Source organism: Dicentrarchus labrax, unplaced genomic scaffold, assembly GCF_905237075.1.
Source record: "Dicentrarchus labrax unplaced genomic scaffold, dlabrax2021, whole genome shotgun sequence".
Lineage (NCBI taxonomy): Eukaryota > Metazoa > Chordata > Actinopteri > Moronidae > Dicentrarchus > Dicentrarchus labrax.
Window position 1 is genome coordinate 32,496,310 of NW_026136713.1, and position 20,724 is coordinate 32,517,033.

The 20,724-nt window shown below is 39.2% G+C and overlaps 3 protein-coding genes across 5 annotated transcripts in view; 2 read left to right on the plus strand and 1 right to left on the minus strand.

The window, feature by feature from the left end:
• The first annotated feature begins 251 nt into the window (after positions 1 to 251).
• On the plus strand, positions 252 to 2,254 carry LOC127374301 (signal-regulatory protein beta-2-like). Its single transcript, XM_051419468.1, has 6 exons — positions 252 to 317; positions 448 to 777; positions 884 to 1,240; positions 1,355 to 1,483; positions 1,656 to 1,714; positions 1,799 to 2,254. The coding sequence occupies exons 1-6, from the start codon at positions 275 to 277 to the stop codon at positions 1,925 to 1,927; spliced, it is 1,047 nt and encodes a 348-aa protein (XP_051275428.1). The 5' UTR covers positions 252 to 274; the 3' UTR covers positions 1,928 to 2,254.
• A 14,887-nt stretch (positions 2,255 to 17,141) lies between these two features.
• LOC127374303 (signal-regulatory protein beta-2-like) overlaps positions 17,142 to 20,724 on the plus strand; it is a 44,229-nt gene continuing 40,646 nt past the window's right edge. Inside the window, exons 1-6 of one of the 3 annotated variants that reach the window (XM_051419475.1) lie at positions 17,142 to 17,204; positions 17,320 to 17,652; positions 17,910 to 18,260; positions 18,457 to 18,570; positions 18,669 to 18,715; positions 18,794 to 19,432. In XM_051419475.1, coding sequence (XP_051275435.1) covers positions 17,162 to 17,204; positions 17,320 to 17,652; positions 17,910 to 18,260; positions 18,457 to 18,570; positions 18,669 to 18,715; positions 18,794 to 18,925 — 1,020 coding nt within the window. In that variant the 5' untranslated portion in view covers positions 17,142 to 17,161 and the 3' untranslated portion in view covers positions 18,926 to 19,432. Of the gene's footprint in view, positions 17,205 to 17,319; positions 17,653 to 17,909; positions 18,261 to 18,456; positions 18,571 to 18,668; positions 18,716 to 18,793; positions 19,433 to 20,724 lie in introns of those variants that run through there. The other 2 variants (XM_051419474.1, XM_051419472.1) reach the window with 2 other exon arrangements.
• LOC127374295 (uncharacterized) overlaps positions 19,582 to 20,724 on the minus strand; it is a 48,103-nt gene continuing 46,960 nt past the window's right edge. The window contains exon 6 of the mRNA XM_051419456.1: positions 19,582 to 20,510. Coding sequence (XP_051275416.1) covers positions 20,340 to 20,510 — 171 coding nt within the window. The 3' untranslated portion in view covers positions 19,582 to 20,339. The remainder of the gene's footprint in view (positions 20,511 to 20,724) is intronic.

The window sequence follows — 20,724 nt, forward strand, 5'->3', positions numbered from 1 at the left end:
ATTTGCTGTAAATGTCACATTTATGAACCCAGGATGAGAAAACAAACATCACCAAGCAATAACTATGTGCTGTTAGTGTTGTTTCATGTGTTTCAGTTGGAAAGTTTTGGTTGACATATTTCCATTGTGGTAGTACAGTGAAACGCCAACATAACCAAAGGCCAATCACATTGCCCTGAAATAGTTCCCTCCCATTTGATATGATTACTTAGGGGGGAATCCTCTTATAATTCGGTCTGAATTAACTGTTGTGTCGAGTGGAAAAAAACTGAAAATGCTGATTGTACTCCATATACTGCTTGTGCTCAAATTTGGACGTAAGTATTAAAGCCACATTTACTTCAGATATATATTTAAAATACATTGTCATCTTCATGCAGTAATATAGAGGAGGCATATGAATGTACCCTGTTGTTAATCATTGCTCTGTTTTAATTTTATTTTCAGGGGGCGCGGACGATCACATCTTTGAGACAAAGACTGTTGCTCTTGGACACAATGTGACTCTAACATGTCCCCGCAACAGATCTGGGCGATCAACAAGCCTATTTTGGATCAGGCTTGTTTCTCAGACCTTTCCTGAAGTTTTAGGAGGAACAATAAACTATGATTTAGAGGCTGTTGATGTGATGAATCACATAACAGCAAAACAAGAGCCTGGAACATTTGTTCTGCATATTCCTAAAACACAGTTAAGCGATACTGCAATCTACTACTGTATAAAAGTAATACAAAGCAAAATTATATTTGTGAAAGGAGTATTTCTGAGAATTACAGGTAAATGCACCAAAAACAGCAACAGAGATTAATATGCATAATAACAGCAATTGTACATAATGTATTTATTGCAAAATGTATGTAGTAAATTGTTGTGATTTCCCAGGACCAGAGCCTGATATTACTGCTGTAGTTCAAGTCCCTCTGTCTGATTCAGTCCGTCCAGAAGACCCAGTGACTCTGCAGTGTTCAGTCCTCTCTGACTCTGAGAAGAAAAAGTGTCCAGGAAATCACAGTGTGTTCTGGTTCAGAGCTGGATCAGGAGAATCTCATCCCAGTTTAATTTACACTCATGGAAACAGTGGTGATGAATGTGAGAAGAGTCCTGAGGCTCACTCTCCACAGAAATGTGTCTACAACTTCTCTAAGAACATCAGCTCCTCTGATGCTGGGACTTATTACTGTGCTGTGGCCTCATGTGGAGAGATATTATTTGGAAATGGAACAAAACTGGACATTGAAGGTAAGTGTGTTTCCATATAATGGTTAAATGATCATCCTCTTGCCAACATAATCTCATCTAATAATGTAAATATTTATTACTTTTCTGAACTTTAATGTTCATTTAATGTTTCAGTTGTCGGCCCGTCTGAGTCACAGAAAGAAAATACAATTCTCTATCTGGTGTGCGCTGCTCTGGCTATAAATCTGATTGTTATAGCCTTCCTTGTTTATGCCATCGTGAAAAAATCCTGTCATTGTAACGGTAAGAGACATTAATCAATCAATCTTTTAATTAGTGATTTAACATCTTTGATTCACATTCTGTATATAAATCAACCTACAGTTATTCAGCTTCAATAAAGTGAAACCCAAAGAATTATCCTTTTTACTGTCATTTATTTTTTAATATATTTTTTATGTACTTTCTAATACAGCTGCTGTCTCTCCGCAAACAAATGCTGCAACAGCCAGTGGTGATCAGCAAAGTCAGCAGGTAAGGAATTGAAAGATGAAGCTAAAAATGTCATCAGCATTTTTTATCTGCTCTCATTTTAAATTTTGCACTTTATTTCCTCAGATAAATGAGGACTCTTTGGTTTATTATAGACCAGACTTCACCAGGAGGAAAGCTGGCAAATCTGGGAGAAGAAGTGCAAGAAATGCAGAGACCATCTACACTGATGTCAGAGCTTTTGTAATAGATTAACAATCTAAATGCTGGATTTACTAATTGATGCCAATGTATTTTTGTGTGGCACACTGGGAAATAATTTGCTTTAGCAGCACTGGCATTTGCATTTAGCCACAGTTTTTTACATAATATAATAAATTGGATTAACTCAAATCAGTTCTATGCATAATATTTATATATTTTGTCCAAAATGTGTGCAAACATTTAATAATATTTTTGAGTCCTGTTAGAAAAAGTAATAAATCATTATACAAAATGGCCACAGTAAATACCCAAGCTTTTAGAGATAGTAGTAGTAATTTTGTTATTATTATTTTTTTAATAAAGATAATCTTGAAAGAGGGCTGCTTTTCTGTTGCTTTTATTTGTTCTGCAGGTTTAAAGCTATTAACTTCCTCCCAAGACTCTCATCTCTCATAGACTTTCAGTTGTAATAGAGATTTTTACACACACACACACACACACACACACACATTCCCAACACCTGTGCAATGAAATGCGTTTGTCAGGGACTATTGTCAGTGGCGGATTAATCCACAGTTGGTGCTCTAGTACAGCAGTACCCTTTTTTATTGTTTAGTACTTACTCAGTCACATATTTAAGGTCTTTTGCTGAACTGCAGTGGAGCCGACTGCAGCAGTTACAGCACGGAGCAAAAATAATTTTTGAGAGATTTTACCCTTTGTTCGAGGCCTGAATAAATAAGTGTCAATAACACATACAATCTTAGAAAATACACACAGACACACTGCTTTTACACACTGCTGTTACAGTAAATATTATTAACAATATTAAGTGTCTAAAAAAGGATGAAACAGGGCTAACACAAAGCTAACGTTACTGTAAACAGATCTATTGAATGAACTGTTCATTAATGGGTTTTGTGTTAATCATTAGTAAACCTGAGAGGTGATAATTAAAAAAGGTTTTTAGCATTCAGGTCATTTTAATTATTTTAAGTGTTGTTACAGGGTTGAACAATAAGGTCTCATTAGCTGGTTGTTGTTCTCCATTAATAACTTTATGAATATTTTAGGATTCACAAACAGTTCCAGATATCTCCTGTGTTTACTGTCAGACTGAACAATTATAAAAGCAATTTGTTCCTTTTTAATAATTTAAAGTCTCTCATTCTCATCAGTGTACATCTGCAGATATATGGGGGGTTGAAAGATAGATATGTGGATCAACTGTAGGCTGAAACCAGTTATGTTTAACAAGCTCTGTGTTCAGCTGTAGAAGTCTGTCTGTTACTTTGTGTCTTGGTCGTTTGTTTTTCTTTACATTAATGAATCCCATGTTGTGTTTAAAGGTGTCTTTCTGTGGTTATTTTGGAGCTATCTGATCATGTCAGTGACATGTTGAATTTGTCCAAAGGGCCGGGGGGGTCGACAGGAGGTCATTTAGAAGCCGGATGAAAGACTGGAGCAAACCTTTCTGACAGTGTGAAAGCTGGAGGCGGCAGCGAGACGATGACGATGGTTGTTGATTTTCTGTCTCTGAGCCCTTTTTGATTCAGTCGTCAATGTTACGACATTACCCAGGGTGCAACGATAATGAATGCAAATCTATTTGCCCAAAGTAAATGTTTACTTAAACTGAGTTGTGTTGTGTTATTTATTATCAATTATCACCAAGACTCTTAGCTACGTTTTTCACGACACTTGAAAAGGACCCGTTGGTATTTTACTGGAAACTTTTCAACTTTCGTTATGAATACACTGGATTTCCACACAGAAAGTGAAAGTCTGCATCCTCCATAGTTCAGTATTAAAATCCCAGCCCAACCAAGCTCAAATAACGACATCACGATGCAGATTTATAAAAAGTCTGGTTTCAGATTTTGTCGGTCTGTGCGCAAGACGATGAGCAAACAACTTTTAAAATCCTTTTTTTGTGGAATTTGGTTGATCAGAGCTATGTTAACAGATGAATATTTTCTGACTTCCTCTCTTCCTTTTCTCCCTACCTTTGTTTATTGATAACGCTAATAAATAAAATCATTTGTATAAAGTCCCTCCTTTCCAGCAAACATTTACACTAAAACAACATAAAACAAACTGAACTTACAGCCGCTAGTGTTATTCATTCATGGAACCTTTGTTATTAGCTCATTATTAGCCCTCGTTACTCTGCTCCTCTGAGGCTGAGGGCTGATGTCCAGGTTATCTGACATTGTGTCAGTTAGTTTGGGGCTCAGTAAATGTTCAGTAAGTTCAGTCCTGCAGGTTGAAGCTGTGATTTACAGCTCTTCTATTAAAGCCGACGATTATTGAAACTGAACCACATTAGTTGAGTAAAACTTTCATAATCAGCGTTATTTCTAACCACACAGCATGTGTATGACATATATTAAAGTAAAACCAGAGATCTGACCAATAAGTCACACTAATCACAAATCTTTGGTCTGAACCGGGCTTTAGCTGTTAACCAATGGGTTAAAACAACTCAACTACGGGTTAAACCAACCACAAACAGACTTTAACATAATCAGCTGGTCCATTATTTCTCTGGTTGTTCTGCCTTCAATGTTTTCAGATTTTGTCCCAGAAATCATGTATTTTATGTCACTTTTGTGGATGGCTCCAAAGACATAATCCAGCAAATAATCCTGGACAAAATCCCAGGAATAAGCCGAGGAGAAGGGTTCGTTTTGCTGACGAAGTTGAGAAGTCAAGGTCTACCCCAGATGTCTGCCGTCTGGAGGCCCACCTGGACCAGGCTCAGGAGAGCAACCACTGTCTGCAGAGTGAGCTGACGAGCGTGTCCAAGCAACATCCACAATTTAAAGTGGCAAATCAACAGACTCAAGGGTCTGCTGGAGCTCTGGGAGAGGGAGTTCGCAGCTGAGGTCAAAAACAGCTGCGAGACTGTTACGTGTGTATACTTTGCTTCTGCTGTCCTGCGCCCTGTTCCAGGTACCGGGCTCCCCTCCGACTGGTCAGGCACACTTGCAGTGGTTTAGCAATCGGGACGAAAGCTACTGTGATGGAAGCAGACGGGGCCAGTGGGGCAAAAACCACCAGATAAAGTCGTGTCGCTGTCGGGTGCAAAGCAGAGCTGTGTGGTGCTTGTGTGTTACCATTATTCCCTCAGTGGAGATATAGCGTCATTTCTTTATTGTATTAGTGGTTTGTTTAGTTAAATGTGTTTTCATTTCTTTTCTTTTTTGGAAGTTGTTTTGTGTTTACGTTTTGACCTCATTTACGTTGGTATAAATAGTTTAAAGGTACAAATTTTTATGTTTCCTGCCCTTCTTTAAACGCCTGGGTAAATTATTAATTGTTACTCCTCTTTTCCCCTGGACCCCACAACTGAGGACGTAACAGAGACCCTCAAATCCTACAAGCAGCACATCTTCCAACCGAACTTTGACCTTAAATCCCGCTCGGAGCAGGTGGATAGCCTGCAGCGGGAGAAGGAGGAGGCTGCTGCCAGACTGAAGCAGGACCAGCAGAAACTGGAACAGCAACTGAAGGACCAGTTGGACCAGCAGCTCGAACTAAGGGACAACCATCTCCTGAACCTGACCAAGGAGAACAAGGGTCTGTCTCAGAGACTGACTGAGGCCCTAACCAGCTGCTCCACAAAGATGAAGAACTTCCGCAGAGCCAGAACTCCTGGCAGACCAGGTTCAAAGCTCTGCAGGAGAACTTGAGTGAGAGAGAGGACACCTTACAACAGGTGCAGCAGGAGAAGAAGAACCTCCAGGAGCTCTCCATCAACACCAGGAGAGGTTTGGTCTCCCACAACAATTGGGGGAAAAGTGGCCAGAAGACCCTGGAGAGGAAGAGACGCAGACTGGAGAAGGAGAGGAAAATTAAGGACCTGAAAGAGAAGAAGAGTCTGTCCACGAGGCTCAGTGAGACCGAGAAGAAGCTCAAGAGGACCAGAGCTGACTTTCTGGAAACCCACAAAGCGTGGCAGCGAGAGTTCAGAGCTCTGTAGGACAGGCAGCTCGAGGACCTGGACCAGCAAAACCAGAGCTGGGACCGGAACAAGACCCTGACACAGCAAGTTAACAGCTGGAAGACACAAATCAATTCCTGACAGAGAAAGTTCAGAGACGGCAGGAAAAGGTCCAACAGCTGGAGGAGGAAAATAAAATCCTTGTGGACAAAGACCTGCAGAAGAAGAGCAGGAGGAGAGGCTTTACCATCTTCGGCAAAAGGTTTAAGACTAGACAGAGAGATGGAGAGAAAAACAAGAAGAATACAGCCACAAAAAATAAGGAGAAGGAGAAGAAAAAAGAAGAAAAGGAGAAGAATTTCTGCTAAAGAAAAGCAGCAGTGACAGTGAGGATCTCCCCCCTTCACCTCTCCAACCTCCCTCCATTGTCGAGTTGATTTAATCAATAGTCTATAATCAATAAACACAAATTTGACACAAGTTTAAGAGATTTTCAGGTTTTGTCGTCTGACGTAAAATCGTAAAAATGTGACTATTGAAGCCTTTATATTTTAATGAAGTCGGTTGCTAACCAGCCAGGCAATAACCATGGCAACGGCTACACATGTAGATGCAACAGCAGGTAGCTCCTTGCTCTTTGTTAAAACATCACTGATGTCTGATTTGGTCAAATTTTTAAGGGATGAGCCAAAATTGTTCAAATCGACTGGATTTAATAGATTCTGACACTGGCTGCAGGTTCAGATGCTGCGACCGGAAGGCTAGCTCCTTCAAACCTGGTCAATCAGTTTTCGGCTTTATTGCTGAATCACATATCAACTAAGACAGAAACAGCCTGCAGTCATCGCAAAAGAAAGCGTGGGATTATAGATTATACATATATTGAGAACGATCAACCAGATCGACTAGACGCCCCAAGAGGAGAGGAAGAGAGCCGGATAGTACAGCTTGGACTTTAGGCTGCTCCGGGTTAATGTCTAGTTTTGGACGAAATGGGACTCAGGCTGCTCAAACAACAAGAAATCAGAGACTGTTGTGCACACATCTTTACAGAGACCGGCTCCATCAACATCCCGGATCCTTGACAGGTGGACGGCGTTCATGTCCGACAGAGTGAAGGACGAGAGGACTGTCTCGTTGTTGCTGTTTACATTCAGCCTGATTCAGATATAAGATACAATCAAAAAGATGCAAAATTATTTCCTGTATATATGAATAAAAATAACTATATATTGATATACATTTTTATGTTATTCTATGAATTTAATAATCTTTTTCAAATTGTCCTGTACAACTTGTAGGTTTTTTAATTTTGATTATTATTAATTTTATTACAAGTTGGAAGTTTAGTGGTGCTCCGTGGTGGTGTGTTTATAGACTAACGTTAGCTTTTTACTTATGCCGATCACCTTCAAAAACCATGAAAGTTAATTTGTATAGATTATCATAAACGTTTGTTCGGCACAGAGTTTATTTTCTGTACTAATCTGAACTTCAATGGAACAATCCCATTGGCTGTTTGTCAAAGGAACCAGGGCGATGAAAAGTTGTTTGCTTCAAGATTATTATTATAATGGTTTTAAATTGTTCATATTTTCGACTGATGATTCAACGGATTCACGTTTGTCAAACTCCACTAATATTGTCTGTGCTGAGAAGACTTTACATCAAGAACCGCCTGGAACAGCCTCAACCACAGTCAAAATAAATCAATAAAACTTTCAGTTGGATATTTAATGCAGATTACTGGGAATGGTGGTGGACTTTCTTTAATCCTTACCAAGTAGTTTTTGTGTATAAACCTAACCGGACATTAACCACACAGGCTTGATTTGAAAGTCTATAGATATTAATTTTTGCTAACTTGATTTCAGCATCATATTTTGAACCGAGGATCAGTGACCAAGAGGCAAACTAACCTGTTTATTATAGTTACCATGATGGCAAAGTTCACCTAAGCTTTGCACATCTAAATACATGTTAAACCTGCAGGGAGAACGTGTCTTCTGGGTCTTTGTTTCCGGAATAACGAGCTGTCGGACCATAGGACATTGTCGCCGTGTTTCCACATTGTGATTAAAATACTGATTATAGGCTCTTTAAAAGCTCAATGTCAGCTAAAATCAAATGTTTCCACTCAGAGTCTGTTAAAACGTTTCTGGTTCAACATCATTCAGACCCAAAGTTTTTATGGGGACATGAAGTAGTTAAAAAGTCCTGAGTACAGTCACACAAACACCAGCAGTCTGTCAGCGCTGTATCTTCCCCGCTTCCTCTCTCCTCAGCGCTTCACAACCAAAAACTGGCTCCAAATGACCACGTTGTTAACAACCCGTCTCTTCCTCTCTCTAGCTCGTCAACAAAATGTCCGACTCAGAGCCTGGTCACAGCTGCTATCAACAGCGTCTTGATTTGGGTGAAACTGGATCATATTTTACGGAGAGATTATTGTCTGGTTTTCCCTCTGACGTCCTCCGGCTGCTCTGCCTCAACTCCGCTAACTGCTAATGTAGCTGCCGTTAGCTAACTGCTAATGTAGCTGCCGTTAGCTAACTGCTAATGTAGCTGCTGTTAGCGTTAGCAACCGAACGGGGCTCAGCAGCCTCCCAGTGGACACAACGTCTGAGACAGACAGACTGAACCCTGACGGGATTAGTCAGCGCTCTTCACTTCAATGTGATAAAATGACCGTGTGTAAAAGAAGAAAATAAACAAAGACTGTTTGAATGCTTCAGACTGAATTTTAACACGCAGGATAAAACACTGTTTCAGTCATTATTATCCGTTTGTAGCCAGTTCATTAGTAAGTAACTCTTAACGTTGATGTTGATAAAGGTAAAATTACGCCTCTCCAGCTCTGAAGTTACGGATGCTAACAGCAGCTACGTTAAGCTCTTCAGCAGCCGCCATTGTTGTTTAACCAGCAGCTGCCAGTATTTCCTCAAAGGACTCAAGATTCGATCTTGTGATCACATTGGTAAAATGTGTTAGCATATTTAAGGCCCAAGCATCGGAGCATTATTAAACTGTGAGGAATTATTATCTTTCTGCTAAATTAATAGCATTTTTGGCAGTAAACGCAGCCCCTGACACACGTTTTACTGATATGTATGATATATTTCACAAACTCCTCCTAAAGAACTTTAAATTTGGTCTACATGCAGATATTTAGTTCCAGTCTGCACACAAGGCTGATTCTGCAACCGCAGACTGCGAGGGCTCGATCATCGCTTGCAGCTTTCATTTGCATTTACATTTTCTGTATCGCTGGTCGAGGACTCAAAGACTAATTCAGTACACAACACCAGCTTCAATTTGAAGAGAAGAGCTGCAACAGAGAGACGGTGGGTTAGAGGAAAGTTGAGAGCTGGAGAATGAAACGAGAGAGTGGGAGGACTGACAGAGAGAGAGAGAGAGAGAGAGAGAGAGAGAGAGATCCTCTCATGAGCCGGTGAGTCAGAAAACTTCCAGTCACGACTGATTCTACTCAGAGCTGAACTTATTGTTCCAGCTGTGTGTGTGTCAGGTTTCCATGAAAGTCCTCACACACCCTCGATCCTGCTCGTACTGAATTCCCCTCGTACGTGAGCGAACTTGACGAGCTGTTAAACAGACTCCTCACATAAAGATGTTTCTCCAAAAGAGAAGATGTAGAACGCTGAGGTGAAACATCAGGGCTCTGTTCCAGGAAGCAGGTTTAACAAAGTCCCTTCCCAAAATTGTACGACTCTATTCCACTCTACTCGCTCTATTTCAGTTCTCTGTTATGGACAGTACCCAGTGCTCTTTTTGGTATCTAGCTAGGTCGGTCAAAGGTCTAAGCCACATGTGTCAAGCTCAAGGCCCACGTCATATTATGTGGCCCGCGGGAGCTTGAAATGCATATGGTTGTCTTGAAATAAAAGTCTATACTAATTTAAAGCGTACATTGACCATAAACTACATCTCCCACAATGCACGTCGATTTCGAGACCCATGAAGGACGGCCTCCCGCCACTAGATCGCAGTGTTTCCGCTTCAGCATTTAACAGGCGGTTTTCTAACAAGCGTAGATTAGAAATGTCAACAATTAATCCCAAAATGTTCAAGAAGAAGGAAGGCAATTTAATGAAAGGTGGGAAAGCGCATTCCACGAATGCGGTACGATTTGAGTCCCTCTGACCTTATCTATTGGGTGACTAAAATCTATTTTTAAAAGCTTTATATATCAATTGAAATGTCCCCTTTAATAATGTGTAAAAACATTACATAAAATGTATCTTTATATTAGAAATGATCTTATTTTTTCAGTTGACACCACCTATTTTCCCATGTCCCTCGTGGCCTTCAATGAAAGTGTACTTGGGATATGACTAATAAAAAAGTCTAAATATTTTGCCATTCACATGAACTTCTGTCTGTGGTCTTTTGTTGATAATGTTTAGTTTTTTTTAAAATTCATGATTACCATGGAATGGCGCCGGCGACAATGGCAGCCTGTCATGGCAGCTCCTATCATTGTTGTAGTTTTAGTGTGTTTTCAGTGTTTTTGCTATTTTGAACTATTTTCTTACTTTCTTACTACTTTGTTCACGTCGCCTAAATACTTTTTTGGCGTTTTTGAGCACTTTTTATTTTTTGTTTGCACGGGTCTCCATGGCGACGGTGAGTCGCATTGTTTACACCCGCGACCAGATGATCGCCCTGAGGTACCCGAGCATCCTGACTGGAGAGAGACCCTCCATACCGGAGGAGCTGAGGAGGAGACGGCGAGGCTGCAGAGCTGGGGGTTAAACGGAGGATGAAGAAGAGGAGCTTTAAACCCTACAAACGTGGCTACACGAGCAGATACCGGACTCCAACGTCACCATTCCCAGCTTCCAGATGGTTCGAGCCGACAGGGACACCACTGTGACCGGCATGAAGAAAGGAGGGGGACTGTCCGTGCTCATAAACAACAGGTGGTGTAACGCCGGGCACATCTGTGTGAAAGAGCGTGTCTGCAGCCCGGACATCGAGCTCGTCGCCGTCGGACTTCATCCATGTTATCTGCCACGGGAACTTTCCAGTGTTGTCGCCATCACTGTTCCTCACAGTGGTCTTCATCATCACCATCACTGTTTACATTTATGATGTCTTATTTATTCTCCTGTACAGCACTTTGGTCAACTTTGGTTGTTTTTAAAGTGCTTAACAAATAAAGTTGGATTGGATTATTCATTATAATTCCATTATTTAATTCTGTACCCAAGTAACCCCCTCAACCCTGTTACACCATCTTGAGCCAAAAATCACAACCCGTCACACTCAACCCCGTTACTTTTCTCATCATAACAAGGTTGTAAGATTGTGACGGGGTTGTGATTTTAACTATTTGGTTGTGAAGTTATCAAGTTATTTAAATTAATTATTATATTTGATCAACATTCTTATACCATATTCAGGGCTTAAAGTATTCCGGCGTGTGGCATCTGACTGCGATTCATAAAAAAAAACCCTGTTGATGCGGGATATTGTCAAGCCCCTCCCTCAAACCACTACTGTCCAATCCAACGTTAGCAATCGTAACTGCACACGCAATGACGTGCATAGTTACGGTTGTTGTGACCGTGGATGTACTCCGAAGGTTGTGACAGACATAGCAACAGTTACCACGGGAGGCCAGCAGCAGTTGATGCTGCGTTCCAGACAACTCAGGAAAAAACAGGCTGTGAATTGTGGAAAATGAATTGAACAGCGTCAAACTACACGTATATTCATCTTCTTCCAAAATAAGCATAAATTGCTGCTGCATAGGTTTTCAGTGTTCAGCGGATAGTGACAATTGGTTGTGTCATTTACTGCAGCTTAACACAATTAAACAGTTCTAAAATTAAGCAAGGCAGTCTTAAGAAATTTGACTGGTTTTAATTCAGATCCCTCAATCTGATACACAACTTGCTGCAGAAACTCCCTTCCGGGGGAACACCCTTTGGGGAAGAAAAAAAAAAAAAAAAAAAAACCTTTAAAAAAACCCAAACCCCCCCCAACAACCCTCTCTTAGGGAGGCCCCCCCCCCAAAAAAAAAAAAAAAAAAATTTTTAAAACCCCCCCCCCCCCCCAAAAAAAAAAAAAGAAACCCCCCCATTTTATTCTAAAAAAAAAAAAAAAAAAAAAAAAAAAAAAAAAAAAAAAAAAAAATAATATAAAAAAAAAAAAAAAAAAAAAAAAAATGTGTGTTATAATGCTGATACTAACTGTACAAGGACGCCAAATGAGCTGTGGTTCTTAATTGGTGTGTTCATTTTGAGTGGGTCATGAATGTGTACAAGAAAATGTGGGTTGATAACCACTGAGTAATAAAACTTAACATCTTTAACTTTACTTTCTAGTCAGATTGCTACCTTGGATGGCATCGCCCAAAACTGAAATACAACTGTGAGGAACCTTGGAGTTGTTTTTTTAAAATCAGGATTCACCCTTTAGCTTTCACAGGAACTGGTGAGATGAGGGTACTCTGTGAGGATTTCCAGTATGTCCTTGGAGCAATTAGACCGGATCCAGTTGGCTCTGCATAACACTGTGTCCTTCATGTAGGACTGCACTTGGGTGAAAGGCTTTGAATTGTGTTTCAACCATTCCTTCTGTTGTAGGGCCCTTACTTCTGGAACGGTTGATTCGCCAGAGAAACACAAGATATTACAAATAAGTTCATGTGTTTTCTTCCTTTAGCGCGCGTTCAGACAGGGACAGGCAATGTTTTTCAATTCCATTTCAGTGGGGGTCGTGCGTTTCCACGCCGGCAGTGGTTGCCGCAAAAAACGCCACCAGCATCCGACGAGAGAAGTTGAGCCAGATTCAACTTTTAGGAAACCGGAGCCCCACGTCACGCTCCGGCTGCCAATCAGACACTCAGATCGCTCAAACCTCCACAGACAGCCTGAAATGTCTCTGAAACAGAGACGGACTAAACTCTGATAATCTATCTGTGTGTGTGTTCTGACTTTGTTTATTTCATGTACCAGCTTCTAAATCTGAGTCTGACTCGCAATTTACGCCACAAAATAATGACACGAAGAAGTTTAATTTGATTCGTGTCCGATGATTATAGAGGGAGAGAGAGAGAGAGAAACATAACAGTGAGCGAGCTCCGGCCTCGATAAAGCTGTTATTAATCAGCAAAATAAAAAGTTATTTCCTGATTGTTTCACAGCGGTTACATTCAGCAGGTATAGACATGCCCACGGCAACCCACCTACGCGCCCCCGGTTGCTGGCTTCCCTGTCTGAACGCGCTTATGAAAGTTTTCACTGTTAAACTGATATATGGTATCGGCACAAGTTCAATAATGACAACTTTGAAAACCTTTTCAATACGCATAAGGGGGGAGTGTCACAAAATGCAAAGTGCCTGTTGTTGTGGCGTCAGCTGTTTTCACTTTTTCTTTATCTGCCAAATTCAAGAAACAAACAACAGAGACAAACATACAAATCTGATCCTTTCACTCCTACAACGCCATACATTTTCTGTCATTGATAATGTAAACAAAAGACTTTTGGGAGCCTGTGTCACCTGGTATGTATGCCCTTCGTTTGACCTCTTTCTAACGTTTCGTGGCCTTTCTTCGAGGAAGCCCGTGGCTGGGTAGTGGATCACTCCTCCATCCTTCATTACCTTCCTGGCTTTTGTGTCCATATTTCCTGGGGGGAAAAAAATAGAACTTTCCTTATCCAAGAGGGACATTTTAAATCTTTTACAAAGTTTTGCAGCAGAGATAACACACATCAGGTACAGATAACAGGAACAATTAAGAGAAACAAGGGTTAAAAGCAAAATTTAAGAAAATGATACATGTACACAGACAATATATTATGTCTTGGATGCTGTAAGTGAGAAGTATGACCCCTTCATCTCATTAGACACTATTGCTTATTAAGTGCATTCACATCTTTGTAAAAAAAAAGTTTTAAAGTTTTAAATCTGCATCAATTTCCATATGAACCGAGATAATTAAACTCACATAGCCACTGTCTGATCCATCATTCAGGGCTGGGAATGTCTGCACCAGTGATAGCACCAGGGCCTCTTTTATGTTTGTGGATGGCCTGTAAATGTAAAAACACTTTCAGTAAATAAACAAACAAGTGACACACAAATGTACAACCTATACATTTAAATTTCCAGATATTTAAATATTTCCATAAGTAAGATAATCTGAAAATATCAGAGACATTGAATTTCAAATACTCCACCTAATACTTTTGCAAGCATCGACAGAGTACCTGAACTCAAAACACTTATCTTTAAGTCTGTTGCCTAGCTTTAAAGGGGACCTATTGTGCTTTTCCAGTTTTTCAGACTTATAAATATGTTTAAAACATTGGATACTTATTCTAGAGGACCTGCTTAGACTCAGTTTCAGGCTGTGTGTTTTGTTGTCTGGGTCAGTTTCCGGGTTCAAGACGTACTGTTGTATGGAGAAAGTCGACATTTTTAATAGTAAACAAGCCAATTTCTGTACTTTTCATTTACTGGGTGTGACAACTTCCTTGAATGTGAGCAGAAGCGTCCCTCCCACCTCCCCCTGGGCTGCTGCATGCATCTAGTGGCGATAACTTACAAATTCTCAGGAATTTAAGCCTGGGGCCAACTTTGGGGACAAGATTTTTGATAGTGTCCTCATCTATGTCTTCATCTGAAAGACAGAAAACAAGACAACGTGAGTATTGTTAATAAGTCGAGACAATTGTGAACCACTCACCAGACACTCTTTGATTATCAAGCTAACAAATAATCACTTTTAAGGGAGTGCTGTGGCTTTTTAAAAAAAACGTGGCTGAATTTGCTAGTTAACTAATGTGGTTCTTTTGCACTCGCTGCACTGTACTTATCCTGACCAATCAACATGAGCCAGGCTGTCAATCAGGCTCTCAGCTAATTATTAAATATAATATATTCTCAGCATTATGGTAACGTTAATTGTGGAGAAACAGCGTATTCACTTCCGGTTTTCAAAATAAAGGTATTAAGAACAGTTAGCTATAATTCAAACCTACATTTAAAATAAAATATTTAAATTTGAAACCCAGGAATTGGGTCAAAATATTAGCCCTATAACCCACAAAATGGTTACTCTCTGAAAGGAATAACCCATAATTTTAACCCAACACAAATAACCCAGAAATTGGGTTGAAGAAATAACCAAGGAGTTTTTAGTGTGTAGTATCATAGCAAAATAAATATAAATATACACAGTAAAAATATTACATCTGCACAAAATGTAGTAATTACTTTATATAATAATTGCATGCAGTCTAACTGAACTGTTTCATATATGTGTTATCAATCTCTGTAGTGTCATACAAAACAGTGTGTTTCTCTACTTCCAAGATTAACTTTTCGTCATCCATGGTCTTATTTCTTCTATTTCTTCTCTGACCTGCCTTCTACTGACTGACGTCTGGCCTGCTGCCACAGGTTGTGATGTAAAGTGTGAAATTTGATCTGGAGTCAGTATGCAGTAGGGTGGATTGCCCTAATGTGGGCCATTTTTTGCTTTTTGGACTTCTGTAGAATATTACGACGTGAAGGAACACATTAAATCCACATCCAATACCATTTTGAAACCCTCAGGGGTTGTCCTAATCAAATCAAAAGAGAAAATGCAGATAACACATTCATAAAAGAAACGATACAGATATCAGTGCTCCTAGTGCCAAACTGTCTGAGAAAATGTGCAGCTTCCTAATGTGGGACAGTCATTTGCCTAATGTGTCACACATTCTATTTTAAGGCCTAAACCATGGTGCACCTAATTTTATGTTCAATCATTTTACCATTTGCAATGTTGTTCCTGTTACAAAACCAAGATTTATGATGAACGTTGGAAAATTGAGCATCATCAAGCAAATAAAACAATATGATGGTTTTGATGCATTTATTATGAACTTATGAAGTATATTTAAAGGTAAATATATAAAATGTTGCATAGGCCTATTACAATATAACAAACAACAGCAGATAGCAAATGGCCCACAGAAGTTAATAAGTGGCTACATTTCTGGAAACAGGCAAGCATTGCATGTAAAAGCAATGTCGTCGTCAATTACCCCATTGTCCTCCGCACAGCTTTCATGAAACCAATGGGAACAGACTGCACAAGAAACCCACTCCTCTGTCGACTTGGGGTCATTTGAGTCGCCATAAGAATGCTGGCAGATAGCACAAGGATCCTGGTTGACTTGACGGACTTGATTGGTTGTGGATTGGTTGAGCGTTTTCTTTGCTGTAGGCTTTTGCTTCTTGGTCATCACTGGTCAGATCATATGAAGGAGGCTTTGCCCTCTGGCGGCTGGTAGTTGGGCATTCTCTGACCGGAAGGGTGATCAGTGATTTGAAAGAGACCTCTGGCTGTGTCACCACTTCAACTTCTGGTGCCAGAGGTGGTGGGGTAACAATGGCTAATATTTAGTACCTATACAGGTGTTTCATTCAAGTAGCACTGTGAAAAGATTCAACTTTAAACTTTGGTATTTTTTAACCTAGACGTTATTTTACCATGTTTTTGTGTCAAAGTGACTAATGGGGACAACACGCTTTTAATTTCCTTCAGTATCCATGAATTTAAAGAAACACTTATCATGTCTTCTGCTGTGTGATGCTGCATGTATTTAATAAAGTCAAAGGAAAGAAGCTTACATACCAGAAATCTTCTATAATTCCAGGAAATCCTTCCCAGAAATCCTCTAATACTTGACCCCCAAAAGAAAAAACATTACATGTCATTTAGAGTGATATGTGTGTGTTTCTGAAACCGTTTCATCATATTAATGAGTAGCATCTGAAAAGTAACATTAACATCAAATCAAATGATCTTTTTGTTTACACTCAGTCACCAATAGAAACCCACCAAAACATGAAACAATCAAGGTTATCTAAGTTTTCTAGGAATCAATCCCTTTATTGGGCTACAAACCCCAAAAATATGGCATTATAACAGTAAAAGGGACAGCAACATAGATGTGCTGTATTGAGTCATGTCTCTTCTACCTTGTCATTTAGAGGGATATGTGTGTGTATTAGTAAGTATCAGCTGAAAAGTCACATTGAGATAAAAATCAAATGATGTTGTTTGTTTACTCTGTGTCAGTTATAGAAACCCAACAAAACATGAAACAAAATCTCGCTGTTGTTGTTGTTTTATGTGTTCAAGTTGAAACTTTTTTTGACTGTGGTAGAAAGTGAGGGAAATGCCATCATAACAAGAGGCCAATCAGATTGCTCTGAAATTGTTCCCTCCCACTTCATATGCTTACATTAATACAAATCATCCTCTTAATATGATCTAATATACCTGCTCTCTCAAGTGGAATTACCAGAAGATGCTGATCATATTCTTTTTACTGCTGATGCTCAGAGTGGGGCGTAAGTTTATGTAGAAATGTCAGATATTTAAATTATATAATATATATAGAATATTTTAGTAATTCATAAATGATTCATCTGATGTTAAACACTGAACTGTGTTTTTCTTTTTCAGGATGCACAGACAGTCTGATCTTTGAGACGAAGACTGTTGGTGTTGGAGACAATGTGACTTTGACGTGTACCCGCCAGACATCTGCTCTGGAGCAAGAAACCTTGTTTTGGTTCAGGTTAATTTCTGGAGATTTGCCTGAATTCTTGGGAGGAACATTTTCCTTTGATTATGATGGTGTTAACAAGACTCCTCGCATTACAGCAAAACAAGAGCCTGGAACATTTCTCCTGCATATTAGTCAAACAAAGCTAAGTGATACTGGAGTTTACTACTGTGTCAAAGTAAAAGACCTTGACATGATATTTCTGAATGGAACATTTCTGAGAGTTAAAGGTAAATAAAATACAGCAAGTACACATTTTACATTCTTGCAAAATGTAATCACCATGCTCACATCAAACACCATTTATAACAGTAGTTCACAGTTTGATTGACCTACATATATATATAAAGAAAGTGCTTACTGTTACTCACTGGAATGTTTCCATAATTTACAGGAAAGTGTTTATGTATATAAATTCACATTTTCAATTCCTTTTATTTTTATTATAGTGAGTAAAGTGTGTTTATTTTTGTCTTTGTTTTTCCAGAACCTGATATTACTGCTGTAGTTCAAGTCCCTCTATCTGATTCAGTCCGTCCAGGAGACCCAGTGACTCTGCAGTGTTCAGTCCTCTCTGACTCTGAGAAGAAAACATGTCCAGGAGATCACAGTGTGTTCTGGTTCAGAGCTGGATCAGGAGAATCTCATCCCAGTTTAATTTACACTCATGGAAACAGTGGTGATGAATGTGAGAAGAGTCCTGAGGCTCACTCTCCACAGAAATGTGTCTACAACTTCTCTAAGAACATCAGCTCCTCTGATGCTGGGACTTATTACTGTGCTGTGGCCTCATGTGGAGAGATATTATTTGGAAATGGAACAAAACTGGATACTGAAGGTAAGTGTGTCATTTTAGTGTTAATACAAAATTTCAAAACATTGATAGAAAGTGTCAAATAAAATGAATAAAGATCAACTACAATCTTTAGTTTACATTTAAGAGTAAGTTAGGTGACACACTCAAACTTAAGCACAATTTAATTTTACTCATTGTTAATTTTCATTGTTTTTTTTCCCTTTTGTTAATGTTTCAGAAACCAGAACGCGGTCACAGACGGACAATGCAGTTGTTTTTCTGCTGTGTGCTGTCTTGGTTATAAGTCTGATTGTTTTAGCCTTCCTCATTTACGCCATTAAGTGTGACAACGGTAATAGAAGTCACTCAGTTCTCTACACAACGCTATTAAATTAAAACTACTGCAGCCTTATTTGTTGTTTCCTATATATTTTCTGTTTCATAATCCAGCTGCAGTTCCTCTGCAGAAAATCAGTGGTGGTCAGAAAAGTCAACAGGTAAAGAATTTAAATAGATAAAATGTATTTTAACATTTATGAAGGTTTATTTAACTTTGTCATCTCATATATTCTCAGAGAAATGAGGACATGCAGGTTTATTCTGCTGTCGTCTTCACCATGATGAAAACTGCAATAAAGGATGCAAAAGCAGCGGAGAGAGAGAGGATCTACACTGCTGTCAAGGCTTTTGGTGGGATTAGTGAGTGAACAGGCCTGTTTGTCATCGGTCTGTTAGAGCTAAAGGTTTGTTATACAGTGTGTGGCTATTACTTAATGCTGTACATATTATATGTCACTTTGAATTCAGGTCTATCCATACATTTGAAGCAAGTAGGGCTGAAATAGATATTTTAAAATGTGTTGTTTAAAGTTTCCATCCATTCAAATGTTTGATATAACCTGCTGCATTGAGGCTGTACCTGCTGTATTTTCTTCTTTCCTTCCATAATGGCTATTTTAGCAACAGTATAATTCAGTCAACGCATGTGTTATTTAGCTGTTCTTGACGGTAATCCTTATAAAATTATTTAGGGAGATCCAACAAAATACCCTTTCATTTTGAATTTGTTTTGTAGTCCAAAGAAACACCTTGTTCCATTCATGCAGTTGTACAGTTATAGTTTTTCCCCTTTTCCACATAAACTGCTGTGATAGTGTTATGGAAATGTTCTTGTTCACTGATAAGCTTCTGAAATAAAGATATCAAAACCAATATGTCTTTATGTGATTTTATTTCTTTTAAGAGAGGTTAGTCGATCGAAAAAAGCATCAGGCAGGTGCTGGATGGGAAAGACAAAGAAGCACAGAGTTGCAACTACTTTATATCAACTTTAGGGTGGGGAAGATGCAAGGACAGGCTTTCTCACAACTCATACAAAGTGTCTCTATCTCTTATCAGTTAGTTCCTGTGGGCCTCCAATTAGCTCTGCTCTAGGGGAGTACCACCAGGTGCAGGATAGATAAATCGGAAGCTTTTATTTTCTACACATGTATTGTACATTTCCTGGACTCACTGCTAGAGTACATATCAACCTAAAGAACTATAGAAGAAGACAGTTGTAACTCATAGGTTACCTGATAGTAGGAAACAGTGTAACTCACTGGGTTATATGTTGAAACATGTTGCATAAGCATATAAGGATGAAAAGAATAGATTGTGAAAGGCACATGTCATACAAGGCACTCGTTATGAGGCAATCTAATAATTTTCCATTACAATAGATTCATAGTCCTGTGTTTACAGTACATCATGCAAATGTGAATGCTTATAATTTACATTGCATCCCTGGTTCACATCTGGCAGTACCCTTTAATTCATGCCGCTGAAGGTGGACTTACATGTTGATGGTTAGTAAAATGTGGTTTAAATATAAGACCTAGAATTTAGTCAGGGTGCACCTATTCGATGCATTCGACATTGATATATTAAGGGGACCAGATATCAGAAAGGGAGAGAGAGAAAATAATGCAGTATCAGCCTTTATCTTGTATTGGAAGCAGAATCAGAGCAGGTGAAGTCCGATCAGAGGATATTTGAAAGTAATTTTATTTACACATTATGCATGAATCTGTAATGGCAGTAAATCTGCTGTGACTATTTATTAACAAAGCAACTCAAAAGCTAGACATCTCCCATTAACTCATCTGAGGATGAACTTGGCTGTGCTCTGCCTATGTAGTGGGGTGTTGCTGAGTAGACACACTCTGTTGTGTAGTCCCCCTTCTTTTGTTTTTTCACCTTTCTTGTGGTGAAATCCAGTACTGCAGAGTTCACTGCCCATGCTTTGCCATCCTGCAAAAAAATTAGTTTTTAGTGACAAATATTTCATAATATGGGGCTGTAACATTAAGACCTGTAAAATCAAGATCAAGTCTAAAGTAAAGACTTAATAAATAAATAAATTAAACATAATATATTACTGTGTTTACTGTATTTTTCTTGTATGTTATGAGTGAAATACTCTCATTTGCGAAGAAAATAAAATAAAAAGGTTTTGAGCGGGCAG